The sequence below is a fragment of the Nicotiana tabacum genome, chromosome 4, assembly GCF_000715075.1.
Source record: "Nicotiana tabacum cultivar K326 chromosome 4, ASM71507v2, whole genome shotgun sequence".
NCBI lineage: Eukaryota > Viridiplantae > Streptophyta > Magnoliopsida > Solanales > Solanaceae > Nicotiana > Nicotiana tabacum.
The window spans coordinates 122425804-122443608 of NC_134083.1; the positions used below are offsets into that span (position 1 = coordinate 122425804).

Sequence of the window (17805 nt, forward strand, 5' to 3'; positions counted from 1 at the left end):
TACCAAAAAAATGAATCGCACATCGATTCAAGCCTAATGAACTTCCAACTTCTAAAACTAATTTCGAATTATCTCAAATCAATCCCGATTGACCACAAATTTTGTACACAAGTCATAAATGAATCAACGGACCTACTCCAACTCGCGGAACCGAAATTCAAGCCCGATATCGACAAAGTCAACCCTCGGTCAAACCTCTCAACCTTCCAAACCTTCAACTTTCCAACTTTTGCCAAAAAGCCTCAAACCAACCTACGGACCTCTAAATCAATATCCGGATACATGCTTAAGTCTAAAATCACCATACGAAGCTGTTGGAACTATCAAAACTCCATTCCTGAGTCGTCTACACAAAAGTCAAACTCCGGTCAACTCTTCCAACTTAAGCCTTCAACCTTGGGACTAAGTATCCCAATTCACTCCGAATAATTCCCAAAACCAATCCACCCCCCGACAAGTCACATAACCACAAATGAATATAGAAGAAGTGATAAATAGGAGAACTGGGCTACAATACACAAAACGATTGGCCATGTCGTTATAACTTTATTCAATGTTTGATTTATAATTCATAAGTTACCCCTAAACTTACCCGAAAAATTCAGTTCCACACTTTTAACTTTACATGTGATCTTTTACCCCTCTCCCTTACGCTTGTTTTGGTGGAACTAATACAGAAGTTAGCACGTGCATAATAGATAAGTTATCCCCTAAGTTATAGACAAGTCAGCGCATGCATAACACCAACCAAACATGAATCTGAAATTCTCTTAGTAAGGGTGTATTAGTTCCACCCAAACAAGGATAAGTGAGTAAAAAAATCAACATAAAGTTAGAATGTGAAATTGAGTTTTTCGGACAAGTTTAGGGATTAACTTATGTATTTTTCCTTTTTGAATCATGTATAACTAATTCTTGTATAATTTAATATACCAATTGGTATATTATTTTATATCACCAACAACATAGAATAAATAATTCATGTATAACTTTTACAAGGATAAAGTACCAAAAGGATAAAATTATCATTGTCTTTTTTCTAGAGCCGATAAAAGTCAAACATCTAAGGGTATAATTGCAAACTCATTACTTTTTAGTATATAGAAAGTAAATAAATATGTTTAAGGATATCTTGTATGTCTAATTTTAGTGCAATTAACCAAATACCCAACAAAAAATAATTCTTCTATTACTAATCTCTCCATAATTAATTTTGTATTAATCACTCTATAACTAATTATGTATTACTAATCTCTCCAAACAATATGTATTACTAATCTCTCCAAAAGATAATCCTTGTTTTACTAATTCATGTATTACTAATCTCTTCATAGCTAATTATATATTGTTAATTCGTGTATTACAAATCTTTCAAAAAAATAATCTTTGTATTATTAATTCATGCATTACTAATCTTTCCATAGCTAATTATAATTCTTGTATAACTTGTCTTTCGTACCAATTGATACTACTAAAAAGTTACATAAAAAGCTTTATCTTCATCCTCACATTGCCTAGTTTTAATATCCAAACTGTACATAATAAAATGATCTGGATAAAAAGTTTCTAAAGCAAAAAACACTTACTCTATATAAAACAATTCATGAAAATAATCTCGTCACAGTAAGAAATATCGCCGTTACGACGCCGTCTGAATGGTTGCCTTTTTCTTTTTCTTTTTCTTTTCAATTGCCATGTAGCTTGTTCACCAAGATCTCTCTGTGCTCTCTTTTGATTGATCAGTAGTGATCAGAGGAACCTCAAAAGTCTCAAACCCTAGCTGCACATTTCACAATTAACAACCAACAATGGCTAGATACGATAGAGCCATCACCGTCTTCTCGCCGGACGGCCATCTATTCCAAGTAGAATACGCTCTCGAAGCCGTACGTAAAGGTAATGCCGCCGTCGGCGTCCGCGGTACTGATACCGTTGTCCTTGGCGTTGAGAAGAAATCTACCCCTAAGCTTCAGGACTCTAGGTAGCATTTCGTTTTATTCATTAATCATTTATGCTTTTGAGGGGAATTTAATATCTTAAGTCGGAGTACCATTGTACCATCCCATAATTATTCTTGCTGTTATATGCATGATTTGTTGATTTGTATCTTGTTTTAAGATCTAAAATTGCAATACTATGATTTAATGTATGAATGCACAGGGTTTAGGGTTTTGGATTTTCCAAATCGATACTTTTCCGATTCTAGTTACTTACAATGTATTATCGGGGAAGTTTTACAATTTAACTCTAAAGCTTCTGTCAGCTAGTGAAGTGCCAGTGTGCACACATACTCAATTAGGAACTTTCTTTTTGATGGATAAAGAGTAATTTTTATCGATTGGCCATCAAAAAGTAAATGCTCTAAAAAGTTGCATACAAAATAGAGAGGCCATTACAAGTTGTATAATGAGCTAAGGAAATTTACAATGTCACAACTATCATTTACATCTGAAGGACCCATGTTACACCAAACCCTAGGCAAAAATATACAATTGTGCTCAAGTACAAGTATAGAATCTTCTTTGCTCTCAAAAGATCTGTTGCTCCTTTCCTTCGGAATGGCCCACCTGATAGCACCTGGAATGGTGCTCCAGTTAGAGAAGGATGTCTTGTGCAAATTCTTTCTTTGCCAACCTTAAAGTAGCTGTAAGATAGAGGTGGGCATTCACCAATGAAGATCCATGATGGTTAAAAACCAAATTCCGTAGCTGCTTTGTGAATTTGCAGCAGATAGACAGGTGATTAATATCCTCTTCCTTCTCCTTGCAATGACAACATCTATTGCACAGCGGATATCCCTTCTTTGTAGCTTCTTTAGGATAAGACAAGCCTCATTAGCTACTAGTCACGTGAAACAATTCACTTTGAATGGTGCCTCTGCCTTATTCTTCATATAATTTTCCAGGGCCATTGAGGGATAGGGACTGAATTTTCAAGCAAAGCATAACAACTTTTTACTGTAAAAATAACCTTGTAATTTCCTTTCCATCTTAGGAGATCCAGGGTTGATTTGGGAGGAGGAAAGCTGTCAAGCATTCAGAAAATTAAGAAAACTCTCAAGTTCCCAATCGTTAATGCTTCTTCTAAATGAACGTCTTTGACATCAGCAATTTTGGCTACACGGTTAGAACTTAGAAGTCAAACTAAACGGCTCCGGGAAGGTATCTTGAGTGGAAATGACCAAGCCAAGAGTCCAACTAAAATTTGATCTTCGCACCATTACCTACTTCAAATTTTGAGTTTGCTAAAAAGGTTCCCAACCCAAGAGAGGAGGGAGTTGTACGAGACACCCAAGAACTAAAGAAACTATGTGTGGTCTCAATAACCGTTTACCAAAGGGCAGTGCCTTAATAATTAAACCTCCAAAGCTATTTACAAAGTAGACTTTCTTGTGACTCTTCAAATAAATCCGTTACCAGTGTTTTGGATAGCGTGCGGCGACAAATAGCGACGAGGGCCCGCTTCACTGAGGCGAGAGGCGTGCAGCGAAGCGCTCGCCTTTTTGATGTGAAGCGACAATTTATACAAAAACATAAAATATTATATACATATAACTAAAAACTCAATAACAATAATATATTAATAATAAGAAGAAAAACAGAGCAAAAAAAAAAGGCTACTGCCTCTGGAAAACAGCAAAGAAAGAAGAAGGAAAATGAAGAAACTAACAGCAAAGAAAGAAGAAGAAAAACAGAGCAAAAAAAAAGGCTACTGCCTCTGGAAATCAGCAAAGAAAGAAGAAGAAAAATGAAGAAAGAAAGAAGAAAGACCCGATCATTGAATGATTGAAGAAAGAAGAAAGAAGAAGAAAAAGAAAAAAGAAGAAGAAGTCGCTGCTGAAATAGAGGAAGAAGAAAGTAGAGGAAAAAAGGAGAAGAAGAAGAAAAGAAAAGAAAGTAACATACCTCGTAATGATGGCTGATGATGGAAGAAGAAGAAGAAGATCGAAGGTCGCTGAAGGAGAAGAAGGTCGCTGCTTGTCGCAGAAGGAGAAAAGTGAAACCCAAGCCCTAATTTTGTGTTTTAATATTAATGCTGCCTTTTCTTCCGTTTTATTCAAAAAGCGACGCCTCGCAGCGCCTCTCGCTACACATGCAGAGGCGCTCGCCTTTTCTTCCTCGCAACGCAACAGACCAAAATAGCGATGCTGTCTCGCCTCGCCTCGCTACACGCTATTAGCGCTGTAGCGCTCGCTATTTACAACACTGTCCGTTACCCCCAATCCACTTGATTTTTGTCAATATAATGGTGCTCCATTTAACCAAGTTAAAGGATCTCTTTTCCCTGTTTCCAAGCCATAGAGAACTTTTTATTATAAATATTCTCTTATTGCATCAGAGAGGGGAAGGGGTTGCTACGCTACTGATGGAGTTTGAACCCTCCATTTCAACTGTGGAAGACATGGAGCTCACCAAGTTAGATAGTACTCAGCCCCAGCCATAGGAACTCCCTATGTAGTTTGTCAAGCCTTTTTGAAACTGAAATTGACATTGGGAATAGGGACATAATGTATAGGCAAAGAGCCCAATAAATTGTTGATGCGACCTAGTCTTCCCCCAAGTAGAGATATTGCCTTTTCCAGTTTGAAAATCTCTTTTGACACCTCTCAAGGACATCATCCTAAATGGAAATAGAATTAAACTTTGTATGTACCCCAAGTGGAAGTCCCATAAATTTGGTTGGTGGAGAATCAATTTTGCATCCTGGAATACAAGAAGTGTGTATCAAGAAATTCATTCATAGGAAAAAGGGTGATTTTGGAATGATTTATTGGAAGCTGGGACACTGCTTCAAAAAAGAGGAGGATGACCCTTAGAAAGAGAACCTGTTGGAGCTCTGCATTTCACAAAATTAGAGTACCATCCGCATACAAAATATGGTGATATCTAAGTTGTTGGGCAATCTTTGCCTTACTCATCATCATACTCAGACCTTCCATTACAATAATAGGAAAGGTGAAGTAGGAACCCATTGCCTTAAGCCTATTTTTGATGCAAAGAATTTTGAATTTGGGGGGGTTTTGGGGGGGGGGGGGTTGATTAAAAATAAAACTTTATATACAAAAGGGAAATCCAATTAATCTATTTAGGGGCGGAGCCCATATCAGAAAGAAGATTGTGGATGAACTTTCTATTTAACATGATCAAAAGCTTTTTCTATATCCAACTTGCATAAGATGTCCGGTCTCCCTTGTCTGAACCTACTGTCAACACATTTGTTAGCAACGAGAGCAAAAGCCTGATATTTTTGAGTGGAGAAGAGTAGGGATGCATGCTCATTATTCATAGATCGCATGCCACTGGCCATCGGGGTTTCTCAGGTATAAAGAAAAGTAGGGGAAGGTTGAACAAGTTTATCTTATTGTCCTGCCAAAGTTAGGGCCAAACTGCATTTCTTAGCTCATTTTCGCTTTACCTTTAATAAATAGTTAGATAGTGTCGTTCATCTGGTGAGGGGAACTGGTCATTGCCTCTTCTTTTACATTTACATTATATTAAGGAAAACTTCATTGTCACCAGGATCAATCCATGTCCTAGGACGTAGATTTGGTAGTGCATAGCAGAGGCTATCACAAAAAAGCTAATAGTCCAATCCCACTTCTGACACTTAATTAGAAGAAGCTTAACAGTCTTTAGTTTCTCAATAATACATTTGCTATTTGGAGATTTATTATCCTTTCCTTTCATTTGGCAAGAGATTAGCTTAATAATATTGGAGCATAAATAGAAAAGAACAGTATACATGTAACAGTTGGGAACCAGTTGAGTTTATGAAGGGCTTATAGATTTGAAAAAGTGTTTTATTTATTGATATCAATGCCTTTTAACCTGAGCCGAGGGTCTATTGGAAATAGCCTCTCTACCTTCACAAGGTAGGGGTAAGGCTGCGTACACACTACCCTCCCCCGACCCCACTTGTGGGATTACACTGGGTTTGTTGTTGTTGTAATATCTTTTGAGTTCTTTTTTCCATCTTGAGGAGGGATGGCGAAAGATAAAGAATCTGCAGCGCTGAATAGAGAGGAGTTAAAGCTCCTAGAGCAGCTTAGATGTTGTGTTGGTCATGTAAGAAGCGGAACCAAGTGAGTTTTGAAAGTCACAGTTCCAATGAAGTTTATACAGAGCTGGCAAAAGGCTCTCGGCAGTCGGCACTGATAGGTGAAAAATTAGGTGTCAGGATCGTTTTTTCATATTTTGTGTGTGTAAAATGTGGTGGTTTTCATTAAGTTCTTGTTTAGTTGAGGTGTGCTTTCATGGGTCAGAAGGTCCTTTTGATTCTATTGCTGTGTTGCTTCTATTATGTTGGAAATGACTGTCTTACATTTACTTGATTTTTGCACCTGCTTTGAAATGCCCTGCTGATTAATCTCTTTTTACAGGTCAGTAAGAAAGATAGTAAATCTAGATGATCATATTGCCTTGGCCTGTGCTGGCCTGAAAGCAGATGCCCGAGTCCTCGTAAATCGGGCACGTATCGAGTGTCAGAGTCATAGGCTTACAGTTGAGGATCCAGTTACCGTTGAGTACATAACACGTTACATTGCTGGTCTTCAGCAAAAGTACACTCAAAGTGGCGGTGTTAGGCCATTTGGTCTTTCAACCTTGATCATCGGTTTTGATCCTTACACTGGTGTCCCTTCACTTTATCAAACAGATCCATCTGGAACATTCTCAGCATGGAAAGCCAATGCAACAGGGAGAAACTCCAACTCTCTCCGGGAGTTCTTGGAGAAAAATTACAAAGAAACATCTGGCCAGGAAACTGTGAAACTTGCAATACGTGCTTTGCTTGAAGTAAGTCACCTCTCATTTGGTTTTTGTTTACTGCTATTGTCAAACATCCTTTTTCCGGCTGTTTTCTTTAGCTAGACAAAGAGTTAGTAAGAGGGATCTTGAACTAAGATATAGATCCTAGAAGCTAAAAGGCTACAAAAGTTATATGATAGGTCGATCTTTTTATTGGAAAACTACGTCCTTGAGCTCGAGGATTATCTTTATCTGTTATGGAGAAATAGTCTTTATTCATCTTCGTAGTGTTATTAAACAATCGTTTCGTTACTTAAAGTGATGAAGCGATGCAAAGTGCGGGGTTATCGCTTCATGGCTGAAGCCATGTGCTTCAGATAATGATGCAAAGTGATCCAAACGAAAAGTAGATGCTTTGATTAAAATGTTTACTCATTAAAAGATAATTTGCTAATGCGTTATACTGTATGTTGTTTGACATCTAATTTACTTCTCTTCAACATAGGAGTATAAACTTGTTTTTCTTTATGTCAATTTGAAATTAAATCCTCAGAAGATAGGGGATCATTACCCCTCTCTACTCCTTTCTAATACGAATATCAAATCGAAGTCAAGAAGAGCAAGGAGAAAGAAGATATCATGAAATTAGGAGAATGTGTCTTTTGCGACAGCCGACAGCCTGTCATATTGATTTAAATTTTTGTTTATCGTGATTTTCCGGGATGTCTTATCTTACGGAATGTTGGACAACAATTAGGTAGGGGAGCTGACTTTTTTAGAGGTGCTATGCTGAGACTTTACATCATTTCAGAATGTTGGAGCAGTGAAAACAAAGATACTCAGACATATATTAGTTTCAAATGAACTTATCATTTTTCTTAAACTTATAAAAAGAAATAGATTAGTGATAGAAATCGTGTGGCACGGATACGGATATAAGCGTATTATCTGATCTAACATAGATACGAACATGCAAAGTTCTGTAGAATTTGGAGGATGTGATATCATCCGGACACTACACACTAGATCATTTTATTTAGATTTCTATATAGCCTAAATACAGATGCTACCTATGTGAAAAGGATTTATTAGAGTCAGTAAATCACCGTTTCGTACAATTTCAGCTGCCAGGGAACTGTAGAGTATATTCTTACATCTGTACAATAGTAAATGGTGTTTCCAGGGGATATTGAACAAGTGTTTTGCAACTGGAGGGATTGGAAGACACAGAAAACCACTAGAAGATATGGAACTCAATTCCGATAACTATATTTTGGGTGCTATGGAATAAAAGAAACAAGAGTTTCTCTGCAACAGCTGAAATATGCTTATACTTTTTGCTTGTTTGGTCCAAACTTGAAGTTGTAAATAATACAAATCAGCATTTAGGTCACATTTTTCTTATATAAGTATCCTAACTCACAGGTGTGACTTGAGCCCATTCACGTAGTTTATAGTGGATTACTGTTGACTGAATAATATTGTGATAGCGTCCTTCAGGCAGTTCTTCGCCTAGGATGTGTGCTTTTGGGTAGACTATGCTGAAAGTTGATTTGTCTTCCCTGCACCAGGTTGTTGAGAGCGGCGGAAAGAATATTGAAGTTGCTGTCATGACAAAAGAGCATGGGCTTAAGCAACTTGAGGAAGCTGAGATTGATGCCGTTGTTGCTGAGATTGAGGCAGAGAAAGCAGCTGCAGAAGCTGCAAAAAAGGCTCTTCCAAAAGAAACCTAGTTCTGCCGAAATTCTTATTTGAAAATGTTTCTGAATTTTTACTGGTTGCTCTATTCAACTTCTAAAGACTGATCTTGTTGTCAGTCGAGACCTGTATTGTGGCTAAACTTTTTGTTATAGTGAGAGTCGTCATCTTCTATCACTGATTATATACTGGTCATGAAATGTTGCTTAAGATGTACGCACTTGTTTACATTGCTTGATGGTTTAGCTATGGAATGTGGTAGTTCCACAGTTCTTTTGTTCTTTCTTTTTCAGCACCAAAACTTTGATGGTATTTTTAATTATAATAATGCCTGATCGAGAGCTAAAGGTTATAAAGTATATCTGGCAGAGAAGGAAATATCATGAAAAGAAGAAATGTCGTAACTACTGAAACACGAGCGAAAATGCTTCGACATGATATTTATGGAAGATATGTACTTCACAGCTGCCGGATGTAGTGATTCCCAATTAGGAATAGTCATGGAAATGAACTAAGAAAGCAAAGAAAAGAAAACAGAGAAAAACAGGAAGATAAAATTGATTTCTCATTCAACATAACTAAACAAAACAGGGAATACACGGTATTAAACAACTAGTAGCCTAACAAACTGGACACGTGTCGACCAACAAAAGTGGACATCTTTAGGTACTAAAATGTGAATAACAACAGGATTCAACTAACATAAAATAAACTAAGGACACCACATAATAAAACCAAAAATCTTCATTTAAAAACCCCTAAACTTAGACCATATTCGTAACAATCCATCCCCCTTAAAACAACCTTGTCCTCAAGGTTGGAGATATGGACCGGTGAAGCCATAAAACCCAAACCAAGTCACTCACAGTTCCAAAAACAGCAACTAATATACCATGGATGGCAGCAAGAATGAGTCTGGTAAGATTGACACTAACATCAACAGCCTTGGTGAGCTTACCACCTCTAGATATGACAGAATAATACATAGAAGAGTAAGTTACCATTCCACCAGTTAGAGTAGTATCTTGAACCAACAGTAGGGAATCAAAATTATCATCAAACCCATCACTATCAAGATGTATAACAACAGAAATAAACAACCCAACGACATCATTAGTGAACTCACGAACTGATCCAGTAATAGTATTTCCATTTCCAAGATAAAAGTCCAGAGAGATATTGTGTCTCTTTGAATTTTCAATTCGCTCATCAACAAATGTTAAATATGTTCTCCAAGGTAGAGCACTATGCCACCATAAGTATACTTCTCCAAGAGAAGAAACAACATCACCCAAGCACGAAAAGCAGCTACATGCATATGTTGTTGCAGCACAACCCAACAACCTTGAGAAAGATGAGTTTTCCTCCTTTGCAACCTTAAACTATGATCAATTGTCAAATGGACCAAGAAAAACCAAGAGACATATGGAATAAAAGTCAATTGCCTTCCACCAAATTTCCTCAGATCAGTGAGATCTTCACCATATCCTAATTTTGCTTGATGGAAAGCTAGAAAACCATTATGGTCACTGCTTATCCAATAATCAGGACCATGTATCCAAATCTCTATATAAATAACAACCACATCACTGACAGGAGCTTTAATAACAAGAAGCATTTTAGTACGTCACCAGGTTGAATCAATAAAGCATTCACTTCTCCTTGTAACAAATAAAGCTTTTTGATAGCACATGATGCCTTTCCTTTAGTAAGAGCTTTCAAGGATTTTCCCAGAAGTACATATATGATCAACAAGGCACCTTTTTCAAGGTAAGTTAGGCACCATAATCCAGAAATTCACCATAAAGTAGTACACCAAAAACAAGCTGGACAGTAGTCACTAAAGCCCACTATATCCAGTCACCTATTATGAAGGGACTCAAAATAAATCCAGTCCACAAATCCTGTTAACAATCAAAATAATTACAAAATTTTAATTGGAAAACCACTTCTTGATGATAGGAGCAGTATTGACAATCTACATGAAGAGCACATGGTTTTGAAAAAAAAAGAAAATGAAAATACTAAAGACTCTAAACACTTGCATGAACCAAAAATTACAGACATTACAAGTGTCAGTAACGTGGCAAAAAATGCTTGCCACACTAATAGAGTTAATCCCACGCTTAACCAAAATAATTTGAAAAATAACTTACTAAGCACCAACCGGACACACCAAGAGTACTTCAATTACCCTACCAATAATGATAACCCTACTACTATTGACTTAACCAATAATAATATGCAAAACACCTTCTTCCAACCAACCAAAAATCCAACACATGGAAGATAATACTAGCTAAGTGGCAGAGGCCATATCCATGCAAGATTTGGATAAAAACCTTACGCTACTCCCCTCAAATCCCATGCAAATAGAGCCCATCATTACAATCTCTTCCAATTTCGTAGACAATAGCCTCAATATAAAACAAGAAAACCACCAAAATGCCAAGAGTTTCAGTAACACTAAGAAAGAGGTACATGTTCATCCAACTTTGCCATTTCTCTCGACAACAAACTATGAACAATCTTCCACCCCTACCTCCTCACTTCCCCTCCAATCCAGTGATATATGCCCAGCCACCAAATCCACCGAATCACCAACCACAATCGTGGGTGAAATTAGGTCTCTTAGGCCATGCAATCTCCTTCAATCTGTAGATCAATGGACATGAATCCATACTGATAATCCAAAATACTCACTATCTTGCACAACTAATCTCGGAGGGAATGAACCTAACAATGAACAACTATATAAACCAAATGTGGATGAACAACATCCTACAACCACTTGCACCCTCTTTGAACCAAAACCTAGTTCACACCATGCAATACATGTGGAATATACCAAGCAGCTCCAGTCAACAGATTCCACAAAATCCACCTCTAAACCTCCCTTTCTTTGCACCGGAGAACTAACATTAGTGAATCCAATCTTCACCCAATGGACTGCACAACACAGGGAAAACCAAACGATGGCTCCACAAGTAGATCCAATGGAAGATCAAGCTCAACCACCAAACATGCAAAATCAGGAAGGAATTCAGGAGGAGGAAGAGGACATCATGCAACACTTGGGTGAACCATCAGTAGCATTTTTAAGCCTAAGCGAGGTAAAAATACTAATATTCAAGGAGATGCTAGACATGAAATCTATCTTCAGCTGCCAAGTGCACTCTACAAGTGCTCACTGGACATAAGGCCCCCACAGGACCCTACAGTGGGGAAGAATCCCTCAGGAGGAATTCCAACAACAACCTAATTAATAACCCAATGATGAACCAACCAAACAATTTTATAATATGGAACGTTAGAGGAGCTAATAACGACAACTTTAGGAGTAACTTTAGAGAGCTAATGGACACCCATAGGCCATGCCTAGTTGCTTTGTTGGAAACCAAAATGGCAAGTCACACACCCATTCCGGAGGATTTCAACTTCACTGAGATGATTGGAGTCCCTGCTGTTGGCCAAGCTGGTGGTTTAATTATCTTGTGGAACCATGACATGGTGACCGTCAACAACTTCACTAGAAAGGGGCAGAAAATCCATGCAACGATTGAGGTATTACCTATACAACTCGCTTGACTTTTTAGTGCAATTTATGCTAGTAATGACATACTAGATAGGAATTTGTTATGGAATAACTCAAGTAATATTAGTAATAATTATAAAGGACCTTGGTTAATGGGTGGTGATTTTAATAAAATTATTGACTCTATGGATAATTTTGGTGGTAGGCATATAAATCAAAGACGTGCCAACTCTCTTATAGAATGCCTAAGTTATTGTAACCTAGTAGACTTAAAGTTTAAAGGCTGTAAATACACTTGGTCTAACCACCGTAAAAGGAAAAATGGTTTAATCATGGAAAGATTGGATATGGTGTATTCGAATGAGGACTGGCTAAATGCGTTTCCTAATGTTAACATAACCCACCTCCCCAAAACTCATTCGGACCATAATCCTATCCTTATCTATCTTAATAATAAAATTAACATGAATCAAGACAGACCATTTATAGGAGGCACAAATTTCTTTAAAAATAATGTTATAGAATGGAAAAAGAAAACTTTTGGCAATATCTTTGCCAAGAAAAGCAAAATTATAAGCAGAATCGATGGAATCCAGAATTCCCCTAGTTATGACACTAGCAACTACCTTAGGAATCTTGAACAAACGCTCATTGAAGACAGGGGCGGCTCAACAGATCTCGGGGCCTAAGGCGAAACCATATTCGAAGGCCCTTAATCCCAGTATAATCCCACTAGTGGGATCTGGGGAGGGTAGTTTGTACGTAGACCTTACCCCTACCCTGGAGTAGAGAAGCTATTTTCAATAGACCCTTGGCTCCCTCTCTCCAAGAACTCCCCACCTTGCTCTTGGGGTGACTCGAACTCACAATCTCTTGGTTGGAAGTGGAGAGTGCTCACCACTAGAGCAACCCACTCTTGTCAAATATACTAATTAATAAGGGAAGAAAATTATCATGATTTATAAATCTATTGTATAAAATAACCTCAATCAAGTAACAAAAAATATACTGTAACACTTTTTTTATTCTAATTATTTATATAAATTATATAATATATAATAGTAACAATAATAATAAGAATTTAAAATAAATTTGGGGGCCTTCAAAATTTGGGGGCCTAAGGCAATAGCCTCACTACCCAAAGCCTTAGAGCCGCCCCTGATTGAAGATTATAATACCATCCTGAAACAGGAGGAAGACTATTGGAAATTAAGATCTAGGGTAACTTGGCTAAACGATGGCGATGTTAATACAAAAATATTTCATATTAAGGCTTCTAACAGAAGAAGGAAAAACAACATTGTCTTCTTCAAAGATGATTATGGGAATTGGATAGATGACCAAATTTCTCTAATGAACCATACAAGGAATTATTTCTTAAACATTTTTATAACCTCCCATGTAAAAACTGATTGGCCGATTATCAAAAGTGACAAGGAAAGCTTTCATAATCTTGACCTCTCGAGCCTTGATAATCCCTTAAGAAATCATGAAATAAGAAATTCTCTCTTCTCCTTTAAACCATACAAAGCCCCAGGTCCGGACGTGTTGCATCATTTTTTCTTCCAAAAATATTGGCACATTATAGGAAGCAAGGTCATAAATTTGTGCCAAAACATTTTTCAAACAAAAACAATGCCACCAGACATCAATAACACTTACCTATGCCTAATCCCCAAATTCAATAATGCAAACAATCTTAAGAACTTTCGGACTATTAGCCTTTGTAACACCATCTACAAGGTTATAACAAAAATCATTGCCAATCGAATCAAGCTCTTCCTACAACATCTAATCAACATAAAACAATCTAGCTTTATAAAAAATAGGCGGGCTAGTGGTAATGCTATCATTATCGAAGTGATGAAGAAGTTCAACCCATCAATTGGCAGGCAGAGCTTAATCCTTAAGATTGATTTGAAAAAGGCTTTCGATAAACTAGAATGGTCTTACATTTACAAAACTTTAAAATATTTTAAATTCCCTCCAAATATTTCTTCTCTAATTCTTAGCTGCATCACTACTAGTACAATATCATTCTAGTAAACGGAAACAAAACAAAAGAATTCACCCCTACAAGGGGCATAAGACAAGGCGACCCATGTCCCCATACTTATTCATCTTATGCATGGATATGCTCTCCAAAAATATTGATAATCAAGTAGACATAAGAAATTGGGATCCTATTAAATTAAATCCTAGAAGCCCCCTTCCCCTATCCCATCTATTCTTTGCAGATGATTTAACTCTAATGGGGCAGGTAAATAAAAAAACAATTCACACAATTTGGAGGAGCATGGAAAGTTTTTATAACTATTATGGGCTGAATATCAATAGAGAAAAATCAAAGCTTATTGTCTTCAAGAATTGTAATGACTCAACCAAAAACCTTGCTACGAGTATCTTTGATATACGAATTAGTAATAATTTTGGAATATACTTAGGATTCTTAATACTAAATAATAGACCTAAGCACAAGGATTATCAATTATTGATTGGTAATATGAGAGCAAGGCTAAACAATTGGAATGCTAGGTGGTTAAGCATGGCCGGTAGAAGCACCTTCCATTCCAAATCACCTCATGCAAACATCCCTTCTACCTAACAAAACACTAAAAGAAATAGACAAAATACAAAGGGACTTCTTATGGGGTACTACTGTGGAAATGAAAAAACTTCACTTAATTAAGTGGGACTAGAACTAAAGATCAGGGTGGCCTAGGTATTAAAAAAGCTAAGTCAAAAAACTTAGCTCTATTAACCAGCCTGGCTTGGAGAATCCTTAACAACCCATCATCTCTTTGGGCAAAAGTCCTAATTAGTAAATACGGGAAGACTAAAAACACTAAGAGTGGTTCACATACAGAATAGTCTCCTAAAAGGATGGTCTTTTTGCAACAAGGGCATTAGGTGGACAGTAAATCAATACTCTAATTCAAACATTTGGGACACAAATTGGATTCCAAATATTACCAACCTTAGGAGCAATATTACTGGCCCATTAACAATGAACGAGAGCAGTTTGAGAATTAAAGACATCTGTGATAAAGGATCTTGGGACCTGGGGAAAATCTCCTTTGAATTCCCTCAAAACATTATCACTAACATTAATGCCCTAACTCCTAACAAGCATGTTAGATCTCCCAATAATCTCCTATGGAGTATAAATCCTAGTGGCATATTTTCTACAAGTTCTTGCTACAAGTTAATTGACGATCAAGTTTCCCCTAACAACAACTTCAATTGGATATGGGACTTAAAATGCCCCAACAAAATTTAGTTCTTTATGTGGAAATGCTACCATAGCAGACTTTCAAGTAGGGCTTACCTTAGTAAAATTGGTGTTAATATTGACCCCAATTGCCCAATATGCAAGAACACAACAATAGCCCATATCTTCTGGAAATGTAACATTGCAAAATCATATTGGGAATTAATGGGATGGAATATAAATCCTCAAACAACTACAACACACTGGGTTGCCAGGCTCAAAAATGCCAATATCAACATAAAAAATTAAGTACGTAACATGGGAAGATCTATTTCCATTCACCTTGTGGACTATATGGAACAATAGAAACCATAATAACCAAAACAATACCAATAACCATATTAATATAAAAAGAATTTTTGACCAAGCTATTGAATATAAACTATTAACTTCTAGTCGTACTATTAATAACTTTAAAAGATAATTAGCATGAACTGGCAGGCTCCTCCAAAGGGTTGGTATAAAATCAATATTGATGGTGCTTTAAAAGCGATAGCCTACAGGGAGGAATTAGCGGAGCCATCCGAAACAGCAAGGGCCAGTGGAAAATGGGATACCACAAGAAAACACATGCAACAACGCCAATTCAAGTAGAATTACAAGTACTGCAGCAGGCACTTCAACACATTATCAAGGAAAAAATGTTCCCAATCGGAGTGGAGACAGACGCCACTGAGATTATTAGATTTCTACATGAGGATTATCCAACTTACAATGATTTAATCTATGACTGCAGGTGGTTAATAGAGAAGGCAATGCAAATGGGGGAGATCGTGGTGAAGCATAACTTTCGTGAAGGAAATAGTGTGGCACATCTTTTGGCAAAGGTAGCTCTTATATAGCCTGGCTATAATAAATTGTGTACTTTTGTTTTACTTCCTGAACCAGTGATAGATGCCTATCACAAAGATCAGGAAGGTTTTGTTTGGGTAAGGAAAGTTTCGAACATTCTGTGTTGTAAGTTGGCTGACTTAGGTAATGACAATGCCCTAAGAGGCATAACTATAGCCCATCGAGGCACTTGTAATGACGGTAGTTCGCTACCGCTCGTACTCTAGTTATTATAAATAAATAAATATCTTTTATGCTTAAAAAAAAGGATAAGCTAGTGGCTATAATAATTATTTTAAATATAAAAAAAATGTGTTAATCCCTTAGTCTAGTAAATACTCTATTTTAAGTCGTTAGAGATCTTAACTCTAGCAATATTTTAAACTTAGGTAACTTTAATTTGAAAACAAAAAGGAAACAATAACAAACAGATCAGAAACTAATTATTACATTATTAGAATTCTTAGTTAAATAATTGGTTAAGGGGGATATGATTGTCGTTATCTTGGATGGCAGCTACATGGATACATAATAAATCATGGAAAAAGAAAATTTATTAATTTTTCATAATTCAAAAAGAGATGAGAAATAAAATGAAAATGGAAAATATGTAAAAAGGGAAAAATAATGAATCACATCTTCCCATGAAAAAATATTGAAGCCAACTTTTCTCGAGAGTTCTCTTTCTCTTCCATTTTCTTTTCATCTTCAACCACGCAAAACACTGACGCCACCACCAGCGGCAACCGAAACACTATTGTCTTCGGAAGGCATTGAAGCGACCCTATTTACTGTCAAATCTTTGTCGGCGTAGTCGAAGGCCTTGAAAAGTCATCCTGCTGAGCATAAATCGCTAAGCACGTACATCTGTGTCGACTATTTACACGCATAATATCATTCTCATATCAGATTTCTAAAATCTTCAAACCTTAAATCGAGACATGGCGTAAATCTCGATATATGGAGTGAACAAAATCATGGTGTGATTCTTGTATTGGAATATGCCCTTATATAAGTCCAGAAAATTTTTCAGACATTTATGCAGGTAATTACAAGTCCGTTATAAAATTAAGAATACTCCATCCGGTCCACAATAAGTGATTTTTTTGGTTATTTTCGCACAAATTAAGAAATTCACCTTTTAACATTAATTAATAATGAAATTGACCATATTAACTTCTACTATCTCTTCACATAAACAATCATAACACATACTCCAATATTATTTACTCCAAGGGTAGCGTAGGAAAGAAGAGTGGTGCCTTAGCTCATGGGTGTAAAAACTTTAAAAATAATTAATTCATTCTTAAAATCTGAAAAAATTACTTATTTTGGACCACAAAAAAGATTAAAAATTTACTTATTGTGGACCAAGCAGAAAATTTTTCAAACACTTATAGAGGTAATTATAATACTCCGTTACAAAGAGAGACTTAAGGGGAAGTTACGAAGAAAGATGAATCGGTACAACAATGAGGCGTCAAATAGTAGGATAGCATTAATGATAACTAATTATGGTACAATTATTTTTTTGCATAACTATTTTTTAAGCAAAAAACATGAACAAAAAAATTGAGAGAAAAGATAAATGATAAAACTGGCCGAGAGGTATCATGTCAGCATCTTTTAGCACTCTTTTATATATATACTAGTGAATTGATAGTAAAAGACCTTATTGATTTTTGTAGCTTCTTTTCAAGTGCGTCCCATAATTCTTTTGAAGT

The 17805-nt window shown here is 36.5% G+C and overlaps 1 protein-coding gene and 1 long non-coding RNA gene across 2 annotated transcripts; one reads left to right on the forward strand and one right to left on the reverse strand.

Moving 5' to 3' along the window:
- Positions 1-1684: 1684 nt before the first annotated feature.
- Positions 1685-8712, forward strand: LOC107823402 (proteasome subunit alpha type-7). Its single transcript, XM_016650036.2, has 3 exons — positions 1685-1981; positions 6380-6794; positions 8318-8712. Exons 1-3 carry the CDS (start codon positions 1809-1811, stop codon positions 8477-8479), a joined length of 750 nt encoding a protein of 249 aa, XP_016505522.1. The 5' UTR covers positions 1685-1808; the 3' UTR covers positions 8480-8712.
- A 272-nt stretch (positions 8713-8984) lies between these two features.
- On the reverse strand, positions 8985-16095 carry LOC107823401 (uncharacterized). Its single transcript, XR_001656626.2, has 2 exons — positions 15964-16095; positions 8985-10348 (listed from the first exon to the last, which is right to left on the reverse strand). It is a non-coding gene; the product is annotated as an uncharacterized LOC107823401 (long non-coding RNA).
- Between the last annotated feature and the right edge of the window lie 1710 nt (positions 16096-17805).

Bases quoted from the DNA above. Each gene is read 5' to 3' on its own strand.
- LOC107823402 (XM_016650036.2), top strand. From the start codon at position 1,809: ATGGCTAGATACGATAGAGCCATCACCGTCTTCTCGCCGGACGGCCAT. The intron at 1,982-6,379 runs GTAGCATTTCGT...CTCTTTTTACAG, and splicing joins CCTAAGCTTCAGGACTCTAG to GTCAGTAAGAAAGATAGTAA. The intron at 6,795-8,317 runs GTAAGTCACCTC...TCCCTGCACCAG, and splicing joins CAATACGTGCTTTGCTTGAA to GTTGTTGAGAGCGGCGGAAA.